General features: G+C 41.6%; 1 protein-coding gene across 5 annotated transcripts in view; it reads left to right on the top strand.

The window, feature by feature from the left end:
• Positions 1-15,955, top strand: part of RabGGTa (Rab geranylgeranyltransferase subunit alpha) — a 63,508-nt gene extending 47,553 nt beyond the window's left edge. For all 5 annotated transcript variants that reach the window (XM_077647343.1, XM_077647342.1, XM_077647345.1 and 2 more), the window contains 4 exons: positions 1,675-1,763; positions 6,337-6,465; positions 12,581-12,853; positions 15,064-15,955. In XM_077647343.1, coding sequence (XP_077503469.1) covers positions 1,675-1,763; positions 6,337-6,465; positions 12,581-12,853; positions 15,064-15,212 — 640 coding nt within the window. In that variant the 3' untranslated portion in view covers positions 15,213-15,955. The remainder of the gene's footprint in view (positions 1-1,674; positions 1,764-6,336; positions 6,466-12,580; positions 12,854-15,063) is intronic.
• Positions 15,956-17,103: the final 1,148 nt, after the last annotated feature.

Consider the following 17,103-nt stretch of genomic DNA (forward strand, 5'->3'; position numbering starts at 1 on the left):
TTTTCATTTGCATACACATTTAATGTGCTACACACTTTTATTCTTTGACTTAGTTATTATTATTATTTATTTATTATTTATTTAGGAATACTGTCAACCCTCAGTTGAGGGTCATTACAGGGAGGGATGTTACACATTAACACGTTCATACAAGAATAAAGAGCCAGATACAAAAAGAAATATGCACATGCAATACAGTGGCCCACAGATACAACACAGCATAGGATATACAGACTATAAGACACGTATTCAAATGTTCAGCCATCTGCCGCACGCACACACACAAAATAAGCTATGCAATTCCATATAGTACAGATTTTAGTAAAAGTCCTTGATTGCACCTGAAAACAATGCGGCATCAGAACTGCAAACAATTTCTGCAGGCAGCTTGTTCTACAGCTCTATTGCCTCTGGGAAGAACGAACAACGAAAGGCATTGGTTCGGGACAAGTACGGTCGAATCGCTTCACTATGATTTAATCGGGAGCTCAGTCTGCCTGGAGGTTTTAAGTACAAATCTTTATTAATTTTTAGTTCGCTGTGAATTATTTGAAATAACGTTTTTAGTCTCTGCTTCTTGCACCGATCTTCCAATAATTCAAGACTGCAAGACTTTAACATCGCCGAAACTGAGTCTGTCCTTCTATATTTCGAACAAATAAAGCGCGCCGCCCGGCGTTGCACCTTCTCTATTTTGGCCCACATTACCTTTTGATGGGGCGCCCATGCTACTAACGCATATTCTAGGCATGGTCGGATAAGAGATCTGTATGCCAGCAGTTTAACATCTTGTGTCGCCCTCCCCAGTTTTGCTCTTAAAAAACCCAGTATGATATTTCAGTAGAACTTGTTGTGTTCCTCTGGTCAACAACTATATTGGGGACCTTCTTTTACATGTAAAAGAAGAATGAGTGAATGCAGACAAATGTACAAGAGTAGTGTTCATATTTTTGAATTTTTGTGCATGGATTTTGTACAAAAAACTAAATTGTCTAACCTGTAAGCTCCCATAGCATATTGCTATATGTTGCTATGCAGATTTTTTTCTGATTGATGTCATTATTTTTTGTGAGGAATTTTCCAACAAGTCTGCATGTTGCAATGTCAAAGAGTGCTTTCTATAATTTTATGTAATGCCTGTTTTCCAAAGTGTAAGAGCCATCTGCATTGCTTCTGTCAAACTGCTCAGCTGAAAAAGAGAGAGAAAACTTTATTGCGACACAGCATTAAGTGTCGAGGATATCCTGCACCAGCGTCACCTAAGCCAACGGTTCCGTAAGCTGGGCTGAGGCTAGCAGGCCGCACCACATTGGGGGAGAGAGGTATGAATAATGGGGAGCTGAAATATTAAGCGAGGTGGGAGCTCAGTCAAAAAGCAATAGTGGCTTTTCTTCTTTTTCCTCAGCCATGTACAGACATAGGACATAAGCTTGCGGGATGTGGGTTGGAAAAAAACTTGTTACTATGCAGTCAGTCAAAGGAGGTCGGGGAAAACCATACACGCATGAAGGAACATGCGAAAGGATGCAGGAATAAATTTTTTCTCCGAATCTACATCCTGTAAACAACATGTATTTGACGGAAAGGAATAAATGCAATATAGTACATTTGTTAGATTTATATATGTTTGGCTGCTAATTCCTTTTTTCTTTTTTTTCTTTTTTTCTCCCTTAGCTGTGAGCTCAGTGCTGCCCGCACCTGTGTTTTAGAGAATGAGCTGAAGACATGCAGGGAATTGCATGACTTGGAGCCGCACAATAAGTGTAAGTAATTGAGAAGCTGTTCCTCCCAGAGCTTGTAAGCCAGAATAGTTGCAGCCCAGCATGGTTTGCATTCTTTTTGTCTTAAAAAAATTATCCAAATTTTTTTACTGAACCCATTGATAATAAAGTAAGTCATTTTTCTGCTTGCTTTGTACATGGGTGTTGTAAGAACGGTAAGCGGTTAATCAAAAGAAATTTTATTGCAAGGAAACTACCGAACACATACTGTATTTATTCGCGTAATTTGTGCCCTCGCATAATTTGCGCACCCCTACTTTATTACCCAGGTTTATAAAAAAAAAAAAACCTTTACTTGCATATTTTACGCTCCTTGCTGCGCTAGACCGCCAGCATGCACACGAGTGCGCACAAAGCCGGCTTGGTAAGATCAGCGCGGCTGCGTTGCGGTGTGCAGGTGCGAAAGGTGAGAGCAGAGAGGGGATGGATTGTGCGCGTTTACCCGGCTCGTTCGCGCTAGTTTATTTTATATAGCACGCAGGCGAGATATAGCTTCAAGTGCAGATTATGAATAACTGAGTTGCTGGCAAGAACCTTACCTCTTGGTAATCTCTATTTTTATGCATATCATGAGGGTTGGACTGACATACAGAATAAGATATATTTTTAATTTTTTTTTCACATAAATTCAAAAGTATATCATGGATATCGAAGACCTATTTGCTATTTTTTAATATATTAAGACGCAATAATGCCCTCTTCGTCCATTTGGAGTTGTTTGGTGCGTAACTGTCTGCCTTTAGTTCATTTTTCATTTTTGTCCTTTAATGGGCACTTCTCACTGGGTTCATTTTTCATCTGTTATAAATTATTAACTTGCTGTCACTTTGAGGTGACATATTATCTGCAGCAGCAACTATCTATGTGATGAAACACCAACAGATTTCACTGGATTTAAGAGTAGTGCAGTCCATGCGCTCACAAGTTTCGAACCGATACAGGCTCAGAGGAGGTTAGGCTTTTCGATCTTCACAGTAGACATGCCAGAACGACCAATGAAGTTGTTGAGAAAGACATTGTTTGTGCGAGCCTAAAAAACTCTGGTCTGGCTGTTACAGACATTTCAGAAGGCCTGACCATTATTTGGCTCTACAGTAAGTTAATGGACTGTGAGATGTCATGCGCAATGTGCTGAACCAAACGACAGGAGCCCAGCTTAAACCCCGCAGATTTGTGAAAAGAATTGGGTATCCAGGATGAAGTAGGTAAAGGAACACCCGGTGTGGATAGGTCACAAATGGAAAAGAGTGATTTAATTAGATGAATCGAACTTCTTGTCGTGCGGGAAAGATGGGATTCTGTTGTATACATTGCCCAAAATGCAGTGTATATGGACTTCGTTGTCAGCTTACCACGTTAAACCACAGTGGTGCGAACGCAATGGCACAGGGCTGACTCTTCGCTCATGGAGTTTGTCTCCTTGAGTGTATTCAAGCTACCATGGGTGAAGAGGTTGATCAGGGCATTCTTGAAAAGGTTATGCTTCCATAGGCATGCAAGAATCTGGTATTTCTTATGTGCTTCAAAAGAATTGCGACCTGAAGCACTTTTCTACGGTTGTGAAATATTGGATGAAGACGAAGACGGTGGACCTTACGGAGTGGTCAAGCCATTCTACCGAGATTACTTCAGTTGAATATATTTGGATATGGATAAGCGTCGTGCATGTCTGAGCCACTAAAAAGCCAGCAGCGCCTAGCATAAAGTCGAGAAGCTGCTGCAAGAGTGGGGACCCTGGGCTAGACATTCACTGACCGCTTCCTGGACTCTATACTTCGACGGGATTAAGCAGTGATCGCCGGAAAAGGCTTGCGTGTGAAGTATTGATGCATTAGGTTATTGTGAAAAGTCATTCTTTGAATTGTTGCCTCATTTTGTAATAAAAAACTTATAACCGCCGATACCTTCACGCAGCACAGAAAGCAGTTGTGCAATAATTTGCTGTGGGAGCAAATTGTCACTCCCATATGGTGATAAAGATTGGTTGCTATTGTGTAAAAAGTCTGATATTGCTATCCCACCAACCTCGTGCACAAATTTTAATGCGATAAAAAAAATTAAATTCAAAGAACTGAAATATCTTATTTGGTTCATTACTATGCATGGTCCCTTTTGTCTCAACCTCATCAATCACATGCCTTCCGATTAGCCTAACTCTATGAGCATGGGTCAGTGTACTACCTTCTAACATACACCTGTTCTCATGCATATGGTAGTTAACTGACCTCTGTTGTTGTATAAAGTTTGTAGGTCATGGCTCGACAGTTATCTCATGAGATGCATTATGTGTTTGAGCACCAGCTTCCCATCCTTCTGGTGTGTTGCTAATGGCTCTTGATTCTGAAATTTGTGCTGAGTGCTGGGCACCTGTTCCCAGCAATGATCATATCTTTATCCCTGATCTTTATCCCAGCAACTCAACTTTTGTGAGTTGGCAAACTGAGTGAAGAACTGCTGTGATGACTGACTTATCATTAAAAACAGCTTGTCCAATATTAGAGTTCACTATTTTTGCAGTGCCTGGCTTGAGCTGCCATTTTTGAGGCATGGCAGTTTGTAAGGAATCCTTTCCACCTGCACATTTGATTTTGAAATTGAGTATATTATTAAAGCATTCAGGGGTTGAAAGAAACACATTATCAGGGCAAAATGCTAAACATTGTTCACTGTACCTGCTCCTAGCACTGGGGTGTGCTTGGAGATGCCATTCCTATTAATGCGAAAGCATTTCTTACCTCAAGAGTGGCGTGGACAGGAAGTGTGGACAGGGCGTGCCCTCATGAACTGTCGATCATCCAGTAAGAGTGTAGTTACGATTTGCAGTAATTAATAATGGCTGAATGGAAAGTTTAAATTAATTAATTGGTAATAAATCTATTGATAACTAGGCTGATTAATGAACAGATAAAACAATCACCATCAATGGTTAATTACATTACTAATTAACAGGGGAAGCAACGAAACTCGAAATTCTTTTGCATTTCCACACGTAAGGAGACTTAAATGCACCTTTAATTTCTTATTGGATATGCAATGTGGACACCTGCCGGTTTGCCATCTTCATGCATGCTTTCGATGTTGTTCTCATGCAGTTTCTGCATCTTGTTTCTGTAGCTGTAATAAAAGCTTCCTGTTACACATGCCTGTCTGGCATAATGTGTGCATAGAAACTGTGCATGAATGTTGCATAATGCCAAGCTTGCGGCACAGGCTGACTGTTAACACTTACTGGCGGGTTACTGACTTACGCTTACTGACGGCTTACTGACTTGCACTTACTGACGGCTGACTGTTAACGGCTACTGTTAACGATCTTGTTGTCATGCCAACAACGCCTTTTACCCCACCCCCTTTTCTTTTTCCATGGGCAAATGGTGTCACAAATTAGTGGCTAAAGTGAGCTTTGGCTTTTCAAAGCATTACCTCGGATGCGTTCATCTTTTGTGCTGGCATTTACATATTCATTTTGCCTATCTTGTAGTGTACAGTGTGAACTCTAAGAATACAGAAAAAACATACATAAGTTGAATGACTGCATTCGTAATTGCACTGCAGCGGCTGTGTGTGTTATTTACAGGCAGAATTATTTTAGTGTAATGCATTTGGCTGCTGTGATGTTTGTTTGTTATTCTACAAAATCAGACAAATCAATCATTACTAATGTTAGTTGCGGGCAGATGAATTCGCACAGTTAGCTGGGTGCTACTTATGGCACAGGTGTTGTTCAGAATTTCAAACAAGGAGAAGGGGCATCTGTCACCTTCCATGTTGCACAGTATGATAACAGATGATTTTTTGAGGGCCAGGCATGTCGCAACATCAAGCAAGACATACTTAATAGATCATGGGATACAGTCTGAGTAAGTTACCTGTCCAAAATGGTCAGTGCTTCAAATACTTTACTGTAATCAGTTCATTTGCTCAACTTATCAAGTGTTATTGCAGCTAGGTTTTCATGGTGCAAAACAGAGGCACTGTTAGGAAATTGAATAAACCAGTTACCAGATGGAATCAGTTGTATTCCATAGTCTGGTCTTGTGTGGTGTGAAAGTTGTCTGAGCAACACTCATTGTTTATATGGTTTCGAGAGTGGTCACAGGAGGGCTCACAATGGTATTTATTTATTTATTGATTTCAAAATACTGCAGGCCAATATATTGGCCCTTGCAGGAGGGGCTATACAAGGCAATTAACGTGACAAATATCAAAGGGATACATGTAACATGCAGTTACAATCAAAAGAAAAAAAAAAATACAGCACTCATTCACCCAAGAAAATGCTTCTCGAGAGCTTTACTGAAATTGGAGGACTGGAAATATTTATTTCAACAGGGGATGCACCTGGTGCATATTCGTAACCAGTTTCTGTGAAGTAGCACTGGTTTTAAACAAGGTTCCAATTTTGCTACGAAAGAGTCAACAGTTCAACTAAAGTAGTTTAGAATGTAATGCAGGATTCCAGACGTTTTTTTTATTAAGGGATCAACATGCTACATGTTCCTGGCAGGTACTGGGAAAGCTTTTGTAAAATTTTTTTCATTATTTGTTATTCTAGGGCCCCTTCTCACTTGTGTGCTGCTAATGAGAGCACTGGACGGGTCTAGGTTTAGGATGGATATTAAAAGGTTCCTGGCGGAACTGACAGCTGTCGACCCAATGAGACGGAACTATTACAACGACCTTGGTAAGTTCTTTCACTGACTAAGTGTTGTAATAGTGTTGCAACTAGTAGAAAGAATAAAATGAACACCTGAGGAAACCTTGGCTGTTGTGGCTGTAAGCCAGTTGCATAATGAAGAGGGGGGTCTCTGGCCAGCATTTCTTTTCTTTGAAGTCTACTTACCTTCCAGAAATTCAGCTTTTAAAGGCACACTAAAGGGGAATAGCAAGTCAGGCTAGGGTAGGGTCACCTGACAGTAAACATGTCGTGTTACTGAAAACGTTTTCATAAGCCAGAAAATTGTGTAAAAGTGGGGTACATATGGCGTCACCACTTGAAAATTCGTGCAGTGGCAGTGAGTGGTGCATTAATGAACGAACGCTATTTCGCCGTCTTGATGGTCAGTTGATCAAAATACGTCGCAGGCTGCACAGCGAGCATAGCCAACAGTGTGAAAGGTGTCTTAATTAAAACAGAGCAAAAAGGAGAACGGAGAGACAGGTTTGTCACAAACACGAGTGCTGTAGCCCTCGCCTTGCATTCTGTGCACTCGGGCTGTGTGTAGCTGTAGTACGCTGCAAGTTCAGAACTGCAAGCTCTCAACAGCTTTCACGCTTTGTATGCTTGCTACACGGCCGGTAAAGTGGTTTTGTTCTCATTTCAGTCATCGAGCTGGCCACTTTTTGCAGGCTGTGGGCATTACAAAATTACGAAGTGTTTGTTTCTTTATTTTTATTACGTGCTCAGGCAGACACACGTATACATGTATATGCACGTTATCAACGTGCAAAGCGCTATGCGAACGCATGGTCTTCCATGTTTTCTGCTCGATGGAAAGGCGGATATGCTTTTAGATGTGCTGAAAAATGTCTGAGAATTACATGCATGCACCATCACCTCTCATTTGTCTCATAAAAAAAAAAAAATTCTCAGTGAGGGTCATCATGCACGCAGTACGTGAGGCACCGGCACACAAGGCAGGGTTTTCTGAGAGAGAAACCTTCAACCAGCTGATGCGTATTTGTCAAGATTATGGTGCATTGCCTGCCAACAGCTATAGCCAGCAGGCGGCAGACTACAGACAGGCCCGAAAGACGCGGGTTCGATCCCGGCCGTGGCTGTTGAATTTCGATGGAGGCGAAATTCTAGAGGCCCGTGTAGTGTGCGATGTCAGTGCACGTTAAAGAACCCCAGGTGGTCGAAATTTCCGGAGCCCGTCACTACGGCATTTCTCATAGGCTGAGTTGCTTTGGGACATTAAACCCCCATAAACCAACCAAACCAAACACACGATAAATGACAGCACAGTGCGCCGTTTGATGGGAAATACGCGTCCAGTTTTTCATTCAGATGTGGTTTTGAATGAATATGCATGCACGACAGCTGCTCACAACTTTACGACAGCACACAACACACTAAAGGCCATGTACTCATGTTGTCGTCGCTGATATATACACGCGTGAGTGCAATCAGCAGTTTGTTCTGCTGGCCTCGATAACTTCACTTAGTTTCTTTCGCACCCACGGGACCTGCAATGAGACACAGATGCACGCGATGCAGCAGAGAGCCTCCATCAAAATAGTGGAGGGCAGAGGTGGCCTGCAATTTCAGCTTGCCGCTGTGACCACTGATCTATTGACTTTCGGTTTTCAGTTTTTTGCTGCGTTTCCGGTTTTTGGAAGTGGCACCTCTGATGGGTCGGATTGCAAAGACATCATTGATATGACATCATAGCAGTTCATTTTTGCGGGCGCTTTGAATGGGAGAGTTTCGAGACTTCTGTTTTTAGTTTTCTCAGCAACGCAGCCGCCTTTCTGCATAGAAAAAATGTCAGTAGTGTTCTCAAGGAATAATCTGTCCATCTTGCCTAGTTTATTTTCCTTTAATATCTCTCTAATCATAAGCTTTGCGGTTATAATTTGTAGTAACTTGAATTTACAGTGTCAAGTGTTGCCTCATTCATGCTCTTCAGCAACGAATCTTCTGTTGCTGAAGAGCATGAATAAAACAACAATAAAATACTTGGCTCCTTACTCATGAAGCCAATAATGGCTGAAATTCCTTCTCAATTAATGCTGCCACTGCACGAACAAAACTGTATAATAGACTCTTAGTTTACTCTTATACTCTTGCTTTTTTTTCATTTCATGCATAGTATAAAAAGAATAAGTATCATGTAACTAAAGGTAGTGTTGCAGATTAATGAAGCTGTATGTACTAATTGGCCATGTCAGTTTACTAATATATAGATATACAAAATTCTGTTTTCTGTTTTTGAGCATCTTCTAGCTGCCATATCCGAGTACTTGAGCACCCAAAGGCTGCAGAATAAGCTGAATAAACAGGGACATACTGTTGATAAGTTTACAGTGAATTTTATGCTTAGCTTAATGTCACTGGCACCATTCTTTATATTCTTGAAAGACTGAGTGAGCACTTGAGAAGCAATGAAACAAATACCTAAAGCATATAGCCATACAATTATTAGTCATGGAATGTGTTTGGCTCTCATTCTCACTAAATTAAGGAAAACATTATCTGGAAACTGGTGAACCTGAGGTCGAACCCAAGGGGAATATGAAGACGAACTGGCATCCAGTAGAAAAAAACAAGCCCTGAGCAGGATTTGAACTACTGCCAACGCAAACTGAGTTGCTTCGTAGCCAAAGGCCTTAGACCACTCGGCCATTGCCACAGGCTCACATGCTGTGAATTCAAACTGATTATCTCTCTTGCTACTGCTTTGACAGTGACTTGAAAAGTGTTTCATTCATTTAGGAAGTCAAGCTCAGTTAAATGAAGTGCACAATATGCAGGGTGATTTTTTTTTTTAACATTTACAGAGTTGTATTTGAGAGATACGTCTGTGCGGTCTGTGCCGGTGGGTTGTTCAGCAAGGCGGACATCATGTATGAGCTAGAGCTTAATGATTAGATGATTAATTACCAAGAATTAACTGATCAACATTTAAAAATTACTTTAAGGGGCAATGTCATATTGCAAAATTGAAGGCTGTCAGCATCAAAGTGGCGCCCCCTTTTTAAATTTTCTTAATCGGCAGTGTGGTTCGAAACAGCTAACATGAAAATTATTTGAAAGCACGTTTGGTTGATTTTACCACATTGCATATTTGTAAAATGGTGTTGCTTGCATTTTCTTATTCATCAAATACAGACGCCATTTGTGCATTAGGTAATATAGGAAATGTTCCCATGATTTTGGCGACAATCCCATGCGCAGCTACGCCATTTTTAGAAATATACCATGCAGGAAAGCCCACTCAACGAGCTTTTCAAATGCATATTTTTGGTGTTCAATATTTTAGACCATCTTGCCAATTAAGAAAATTTAAGAACTAGGCTCAAATTTGATATTGACAGCCTTCAATATCGTAATTTAATATTGCCGCGTAAAGAAAAATATAAAAGTTGATTAGCTAATTTGAGTTACATAATCGTCTAACTCTATAATCATTATGCTCTGTCACGGACAGAATGTCCGCCTTGCTGTGCAATCGCTTGCACATATCACCCTGACCTATCTCTTGCAGGTTTTAAAATAAAATCTGCAAATACAAAAAAAATTGCCCGGTATAGTAAAAGAAAAGCTGTTCACATATCAAGCAAGAAGTTATCTTAAAGGTACATTAAAAAGGAATCCTGTGTAGCTGAATTGAGAGGCTAATGTTCCATGATTGCAAATATACGTCATTTTTTCCCCAGCAACAACACTTGGGCGGGCCATAGTTTTCTATAAAACTCAGAGACACATGTGTAATGCCTCTTGCAGATTTCATCAACTACACTGTGTGGAGTGATTTCTTTACTGGTCATGCTTGGTTCACCACTTTCATGGCTGGCAGGAAAGCAGTGTAACGAGCGCAGCAAAGCATCGCTTGTTTCATATTCCACCCTGTTAACTTGCATGTAGCTGTGATGCACAGTGATACTATAAACGTGAAGCCAAAGTTTATTCGTGCTCTTTTGAAGTGATGAGGCTACCACGTCTTGAAAGAACGACCGGAGAAGGAGTGGTGACGGTTGCAATAGTGCCGTCAGTCATTCTCTCTTATTCGCTGAGAGCTTGGTAGAATGTGCTTCATAAAAATGACGTAACACTATTTTATCAATTTGTAAATGGGGAAGAAAGTACTGCAGTTTTTTCAGCAGTACAGTCACTTCTTTGTACAAAAGTAACACTAGTAGTGTTCCCGGAGGGTAATTTATCACCCTAGCATAGTGTATTGTTTCTGTTAATATTTGTGTACTGTTTTTTTAAATTTCTTTAAAACATTGCTTAGTTCAGTTTGTAATGAACTTTGGTATGATGTGAATGGAGTAAACTGGAAGAGTTGAAAATGGCTCTTTTGTCTGCAGAACAGTGCATGCTCTGTGCAAAGGTATTCGGATGATCCTTAGGTACTTTTCTGCCAGTCATGATACTTCAGCATAACCCTATGGGAAAGCTTTGTTCATCACTTGGAATGACTGTGTCGGGGTGCCATGTTGTTTGGACAACAAAGCATTTTATATGGGGAGAGTTAAGACTGTGCGAGCTAGATAAGTACAAGAGCAAAGAAACGAATATGACACCACGGGTGCCGATGGTGTATTCGTTTCTTTGCCGCTTGTCCTCATCCTGTTCGTGCAGTCTTAACTTTACTTGAAATGAAGAAACTAGGCCTCAGGAAAGTTGTACTTGAGCATTTTATATGGGAAGAGTGCCAACACCATTGCGGTGAGCTTAAACCACATGACATTTGGCCTGGCCAGAGAGTGTAAGCATGGCTCTTGTGACCATCCAGGTGATCGACAGTTTGCTGTTTCAGCTTTGAATGAATGCAGAAAGCATTTGTTTAAATACTGGTGGAAGTAATGAAACATACCGCAAGTACAAGGGGAGTGCAGTGTGCTTTGTATCCCTCAATGTATTCGTTTTTATTATTGACTTTTGTTCCTTTGGAGACTGTGGCTCAGTTCTGGTCACATAGGTACTAATTCTGCTGGGGAGAGGGGCTGCTGGCTGGATTATGGGAACAGAACTGCCATTGCTAACATGTGCACACTGCCAGCCAAATAAGCCTCTCTTTGTTTTGCTTTTACTGACTGAGAGTGACGCCATTGCGCGCCATCCCAAGCAGCAAAAACATTCAAGGAAGTGTGAAAGCACTGCAAGTGTAGGCAAGAAACAGCCGCAAACACATGTGAGGGCTGTAGCTCGCTGCTGTCCTGTTGGTAGTAGCAGCCTTCATAGTAGTAGGCTTTGTCTTCAAATGAAACTGGGACGGAAGTTTCATGACTATTGGAAAGTTATCAAAGGACCCTGGTATTTGCAACACTGTAAACCAAACAAGATTGGCCAGTTCTTGCTTTCAATGAGTGTAGATCTAAAGCATGAAACACTTTCTCATTGGAGCATGCTTGGGTGTGTCATATGATCAAAGCCATGTGATGCTCACATTTGTACATGTGTGCTACAGGTTCTTAAAGGGCCCCAGAAAGGGGCTGTCAATAAAGTTGCGATATGTCTGGGATGTTAAAGGATGCCGCCTCATAATTCTTCTCCAGCAAGAATTTTTTAATTCGTTTTGAGGAAGCTGAGTTATATGCAGACAAATTTTGAACTTCCGCGTCTTCATGCCTTTCCCTCTCCTCTCGCATGCCAAAACGGCGGCGCTCCTCCGTTGGCTCACCTACTCGGCCCCTCCCGTACCTCTGCGGCGTGCGCGGAGTGGCCACGGCCATGGTAGTGCGAGACGTCTGAAAGAATTAAGCGCTGTGAACCAATGATAACCCCCGGCTGCTGACGTCACTTGCACAACGTGACGTTGTATTCCAGGTTTTGTGCGGAAGCCTGCCACTGTGCGTCACTGTGAGGTGCGAAAGCGGGAATTTTTAAAAATGTGTTGTAAATTTCCTGCTCGCTTTTGAGGTATCTTATGCGGCATGGACGTTCGGTAGCCTGTACTCTATATAGTGCAGCCATTTTAAAGCAAAGCTCAAACACCCCTTTCTGTGGCCCTTTAACTAGTCACTGTCTTTTTCTGCTTCGAAGCGTTTACCTTTACTCTTGTCATCCAAAATGCATGAGTAAATGCATCCTGAATGATGTCAAATGTTGTGTACGCTTTTTTCTGTAGATTCTAAGTTTGCTGCTGAAAGCGTAATTGAACAGCTGAATGAAAATGACATGGCTGCAGACTTTTCTGGTTTGGGTCTCACCAGCATATGCCACACAAATCACCTGGCCCTTTTGCGTGAAGTAGACATAAGCAAAAATCAGATCAAGTCACTGTTGCCATTGGGGTGCCTTCTGAGCATTCGCAAGATTACACTGGATGATAACTGTGTGGAAACATGTGACGGCCTTGGATCACTACTCAAACTCGCCACCCTCTCTCTTCGAAACAACAGTATCCTTTTGTGTTTGTAGTTATACTGCTGGATGTGTGAGCATACTTATACTCATTTTTCTCATGGAACACGTTGGAGCAAAAAAGGCCTAGTGTTTTGTTGAAAAATGTTGTATTTGTTGTTGGGTTCTAACTAAATTTATTTTCAGTATCACTCTTGTATACCAGACTACTAGCTTTCTTGTAGCTGCATGTGGTACGGTACAGCCATGAAGGTTTCAAAAGAAACAGCCCTAAAGGACATAGGACAAATGCTCATCCTGTACCTTCTTCATTTGTCCCATGTCTTCTAGCACTGTTCCTTTCTAGAATGAAGTGTAACCAGCTCACCCTTTCATGGCCTGCGTAGTGCCTAGAAAAATGTTATTGAATAATAATCTCATAGAGGTTGGGAACAGACCTATTCCAAGTTTTGAGCCCCATTTCCTTGGCGCTGATGCCGATACGGGCCGCGGTAAAAATGGGTGCATGGCAGCAATTTTGTCACCAGTACGCAGTTTGGTTCGCTTCCTCGCATGAGCTCGCTGGCTGCAACAGTGCCACTACACAGCTTCACTGCATGACAGTGGTGTCTTGTGAAGAATCGGTATGCCAGATCAAAGGCTATCAGTGCTTCGATCATAGCTGCTTTTTCATGAACGGATTTCGTCTTGTGCTTTTGTTTTACACCACTATCTCTCACCTTGGCCATGTGAAACCAGCAGGAGGTCAGTACAATCAAGCACACCTAACACACATGGCAGCTGAGAAGTATAGCGTGCCTTGTGCAGCAAGGAGGATGGAGAACAGGGGAACTCCAATGGAACTCCAACGCTCTGCGCTTTGTACAAAGCGGGCCACATACTCTGTATTTCGGCAGTGATGGGTGGCAACATCAAAATTTTGTTTTGCCAAATTGACGAATCGTCCGGAGAAATGCTCCAAGTGTATCTCACTTGAGATGGAAAAAGTTTTGCATATGTTTTGTGGAGTAAACTCATTCTGCCGCTTTGAATGGCCATGGAAATTTTGCACACTGTTACAAACCGATGTACTTGGCATGAAAAGGTCATGGAAGTTTACTTGGGGCACATTAGATCCCTTCGTTGGAAAAATTTACTTTGTAAAATGAGATATCAGATATGTGGTCTTCTATGGGAGCTTCCTAGGAGAATAGCCATTCCTTTGTTATATCCATTATTTCATTATAAGCCGCTTTGGTTTTGCAAGGTTTCACTGCAGTATTACGTTTGAAAATAGCCTTAAACTCGGGAGTGGAATGGGGAGGCTCTTTTACCAAAAAGGAACATGTAAAGCAGCCAATGCATGCTCAGCCGGAGCAGCAGAAGACAGAGGCCATGACCTTTTCCATAGGTTTCCAGCTGTTGGAGCTTTTGTGAAAGTGGAGGGCTGGAATCTTTTCATTGTTTTGACCTTTGCTCCATTTCTGAGTCTAAATGGTGCACTCAGTATTCACCTTCACCGACAAAACGACCCAGGAATCCCTCCTAGTTGATGTGGACACACTTGAAGTGAGCAGAAGCAGTCACCAACTTTTGTTGCTTTTGTTCTGCTGCAGGATTTTGCAGCACCCATCTTGTAGAAACCTTCCTCGTGTAGAACTTGGAGTGCATAGCATCATGCTCTTTGCACTCTTCCACTTGTTTTGCTATCTATTAAAAAGCCACTCCACGATCTTGCATGATGGACAACCATAAAGGTGCTTGTTTCTGATGGACTACCGTCCTCTTTGCAATGGAGCTACCCGTGGCGTCACTATTATCACTAGCACAGTCTTATAATGTTTCTTTGTGTCTGCCTGAATCTCACTGAGCACACTGTTTAAAAAGAGATATCTAATCACGGTGCAACTCGTGATATAGTATTCACTGCTAGAACTTACCACTTTGATTAAAATTCACAGCTGCTAACAAAGGGCAGCACGTCATTTCGGATGAATCTCAGTTTCGAGTATGAAAAAGTGTTGCTCCTGTGTGCAAAATAGTTTTGCCATTCTTCTGTGGCTCGTTCACATTTAGGCACAAAACTTCATTTCCCCCTTATATGTTTACTGTTATATTATTGTACTAATGTCACACCTCAGATGGAAATGAATAGTACTAACTATGTTGTTGTGTTCTGATAGCTGCATGAGCAGTGCGGATGCTCTTATGCTTTATTATTGACTTAGCTGTGCTGTTTTAAATGACGTTCCTTGACAAGAACCCCAGAAATTGAAGACAAAGACTGCCTGTTTGTTTTGAAGACATGCCCATCACTAACTGAGCTGAACCTGGAAGGAAACCCAGTTTCAGAATCCAAGGATTATGTTCATAGTTTGTTGCCTCAAGTTAAACTTCTAGATGGGTCACGTCTGTGAAGCTGGCAGTGGTTCAGCAGAATGCACTGAAAGGAAATGACTCATGTTAACAAAGTTTATGGAGCCTAGCTTATTATGGTGCACTTTTTGTTTATAGTATGTCCAACTGAGGTTATTGCTTTGATTTGGGACTGCCTTGGCAAGGAGTGTTCGGTACAGGCAACTTTGACTTTTGCTGTAATTGTAGGAGGGTGCTACAGGTTTACAGGTATATTACAGGCATAGATTGTCTATTTTCTGCTGATATATTAAAGAGTGGTGCGTGTTTTACGTGCATGTTGTATAAGCTACATAAAACTGACTTCGTCCAGTGCTGGAATTTCAGCTTGAATGTGGTGAGCAACTGAGCAATGCCAGACTCTTAAATTCTCTGCAGCGAAAATTAATGCGCGAGTTCTGTTATGCACATTTGCATGTATAAGGATTGCAGTTGCTTTTTTTTTATTGCACACATTTATGGGACATGTTTTTTCCAATAGTTACATGATGGTGCTGTGCACCATATTTTTGTGCATGCTGCAGGCTGCACGGCACAAAACATGGCACCTGCCAACTGTTAAAGCTAGATTTGCAAAACATTTTTTGGCTTCCCCATATGACTGACCCATTTTGGGAAAAGACTAAGGAAATACATTCCAAAATATTTTAATGCCTGTCAACAACACATTCTGTTCCAGTTTATATACACTGGAAGGTCATTGCTGTGAAGGAGCTACAATAAATTAATACTTCTTGGCCAGTGACTCTCTGTCGATGAGTATACAGTGGTTCAGTACCACATTTGAAATTTTCAGTGTAAAAGTGGTAAGCTTTTTATCTGTGGTCCTATGCCCATTTCTTGCTTTCGGCAAAACTTGTGTGCCTTATAGAAGAAGATTCACTGGACGTTTACCCTTGTGGTGATGCAAATTTCAGTTACGGCTGGGGTGCTGCAAAACGCTGGTGCCATTCGGAGTGTTCAGTTACTTTAGGTAGGGGTGTGGGATGTCTGTGTTTCGTTACACTCACATCAATGCCACAGGTAAGCTCTATACTCCATCTCAACAATTTCTTGCAGCAGTATGGAAGCTACAGGCTTCCTCAACCAATTAGAAGAGTGCACTGGTCTTAAACATGTGCGTGCATGCCTGGACATGTGATCATGTTGCCCTGTCTAGATTTTTAAGTTGTAAGCTACACATACTACTCAAGCCGTTGCCGACGTCTCTGCCACGTGTAATAGGCGACAGCAGATGCCATTTTTGCCAAAGCTGGAGCACTACCTTCTCACAGTCGTCCGCACTACTCCGGGATTTTTTGGTCCTTTTAATTATGAGAGAAATTTTGTTCTGATATGTATAGCGCTTTTTTTTGACATAGCATTATCAGCGGTGTAATGCATGAGAATACAGTTAAGACTTGCTGCACTGAATATATATTAAATGACAATTTTTACATTGTTACTGGGATGTGTGGAAGGAAGTAGAGAGCTATTTTTTAAGGTTACTGCTTTTATACAGAATATTTGAAAAATTTGTCATATTGAAAATGTCCTTTGCAAACATAGATGCATACCAACACCCCGTAAGTACCATTTGTACATATCGTGATTTTGCAATTAAGGAGGCGACCTTTATATTGGCACTATATTCTGCAGCACAAGAACGTCGCCTCTTCAGAGTTCATAGCTTTGACAGCTCTCCAAGGGACTACTGAGATAGCGATGGTACCGACTGTGTTGCAGCAGCCGAGTGTGGTAACCAGTCATGGGGTGTAGAGGTCAATATGGCACTACCAATATGTACGCTTCAGTTCTGAACGATTCGGCGCCAGCCAGTCCTATATCATTTTGCCTCAGAATCTGTGGCACATGCATTAGGGCCTTGGGATCTAAGGAATCTTTTCGCACAGC

Source organism: Amblyomma americanum, chromosome 1, assembly GCF_052857255.1.
Source record: "Amblyomma americanum isolate KBUSLIRL-KWMA chromosome 1, ASM5285725v1, whole genome shotgun sequence".
In the NCBI taxonomy this organism is placed as follows: Eukaryota; Metazoa; Arthropoda; class Arachnida; order Ixodida; family Ixodidae; genus Amblyomma; species Amblyomma americanum.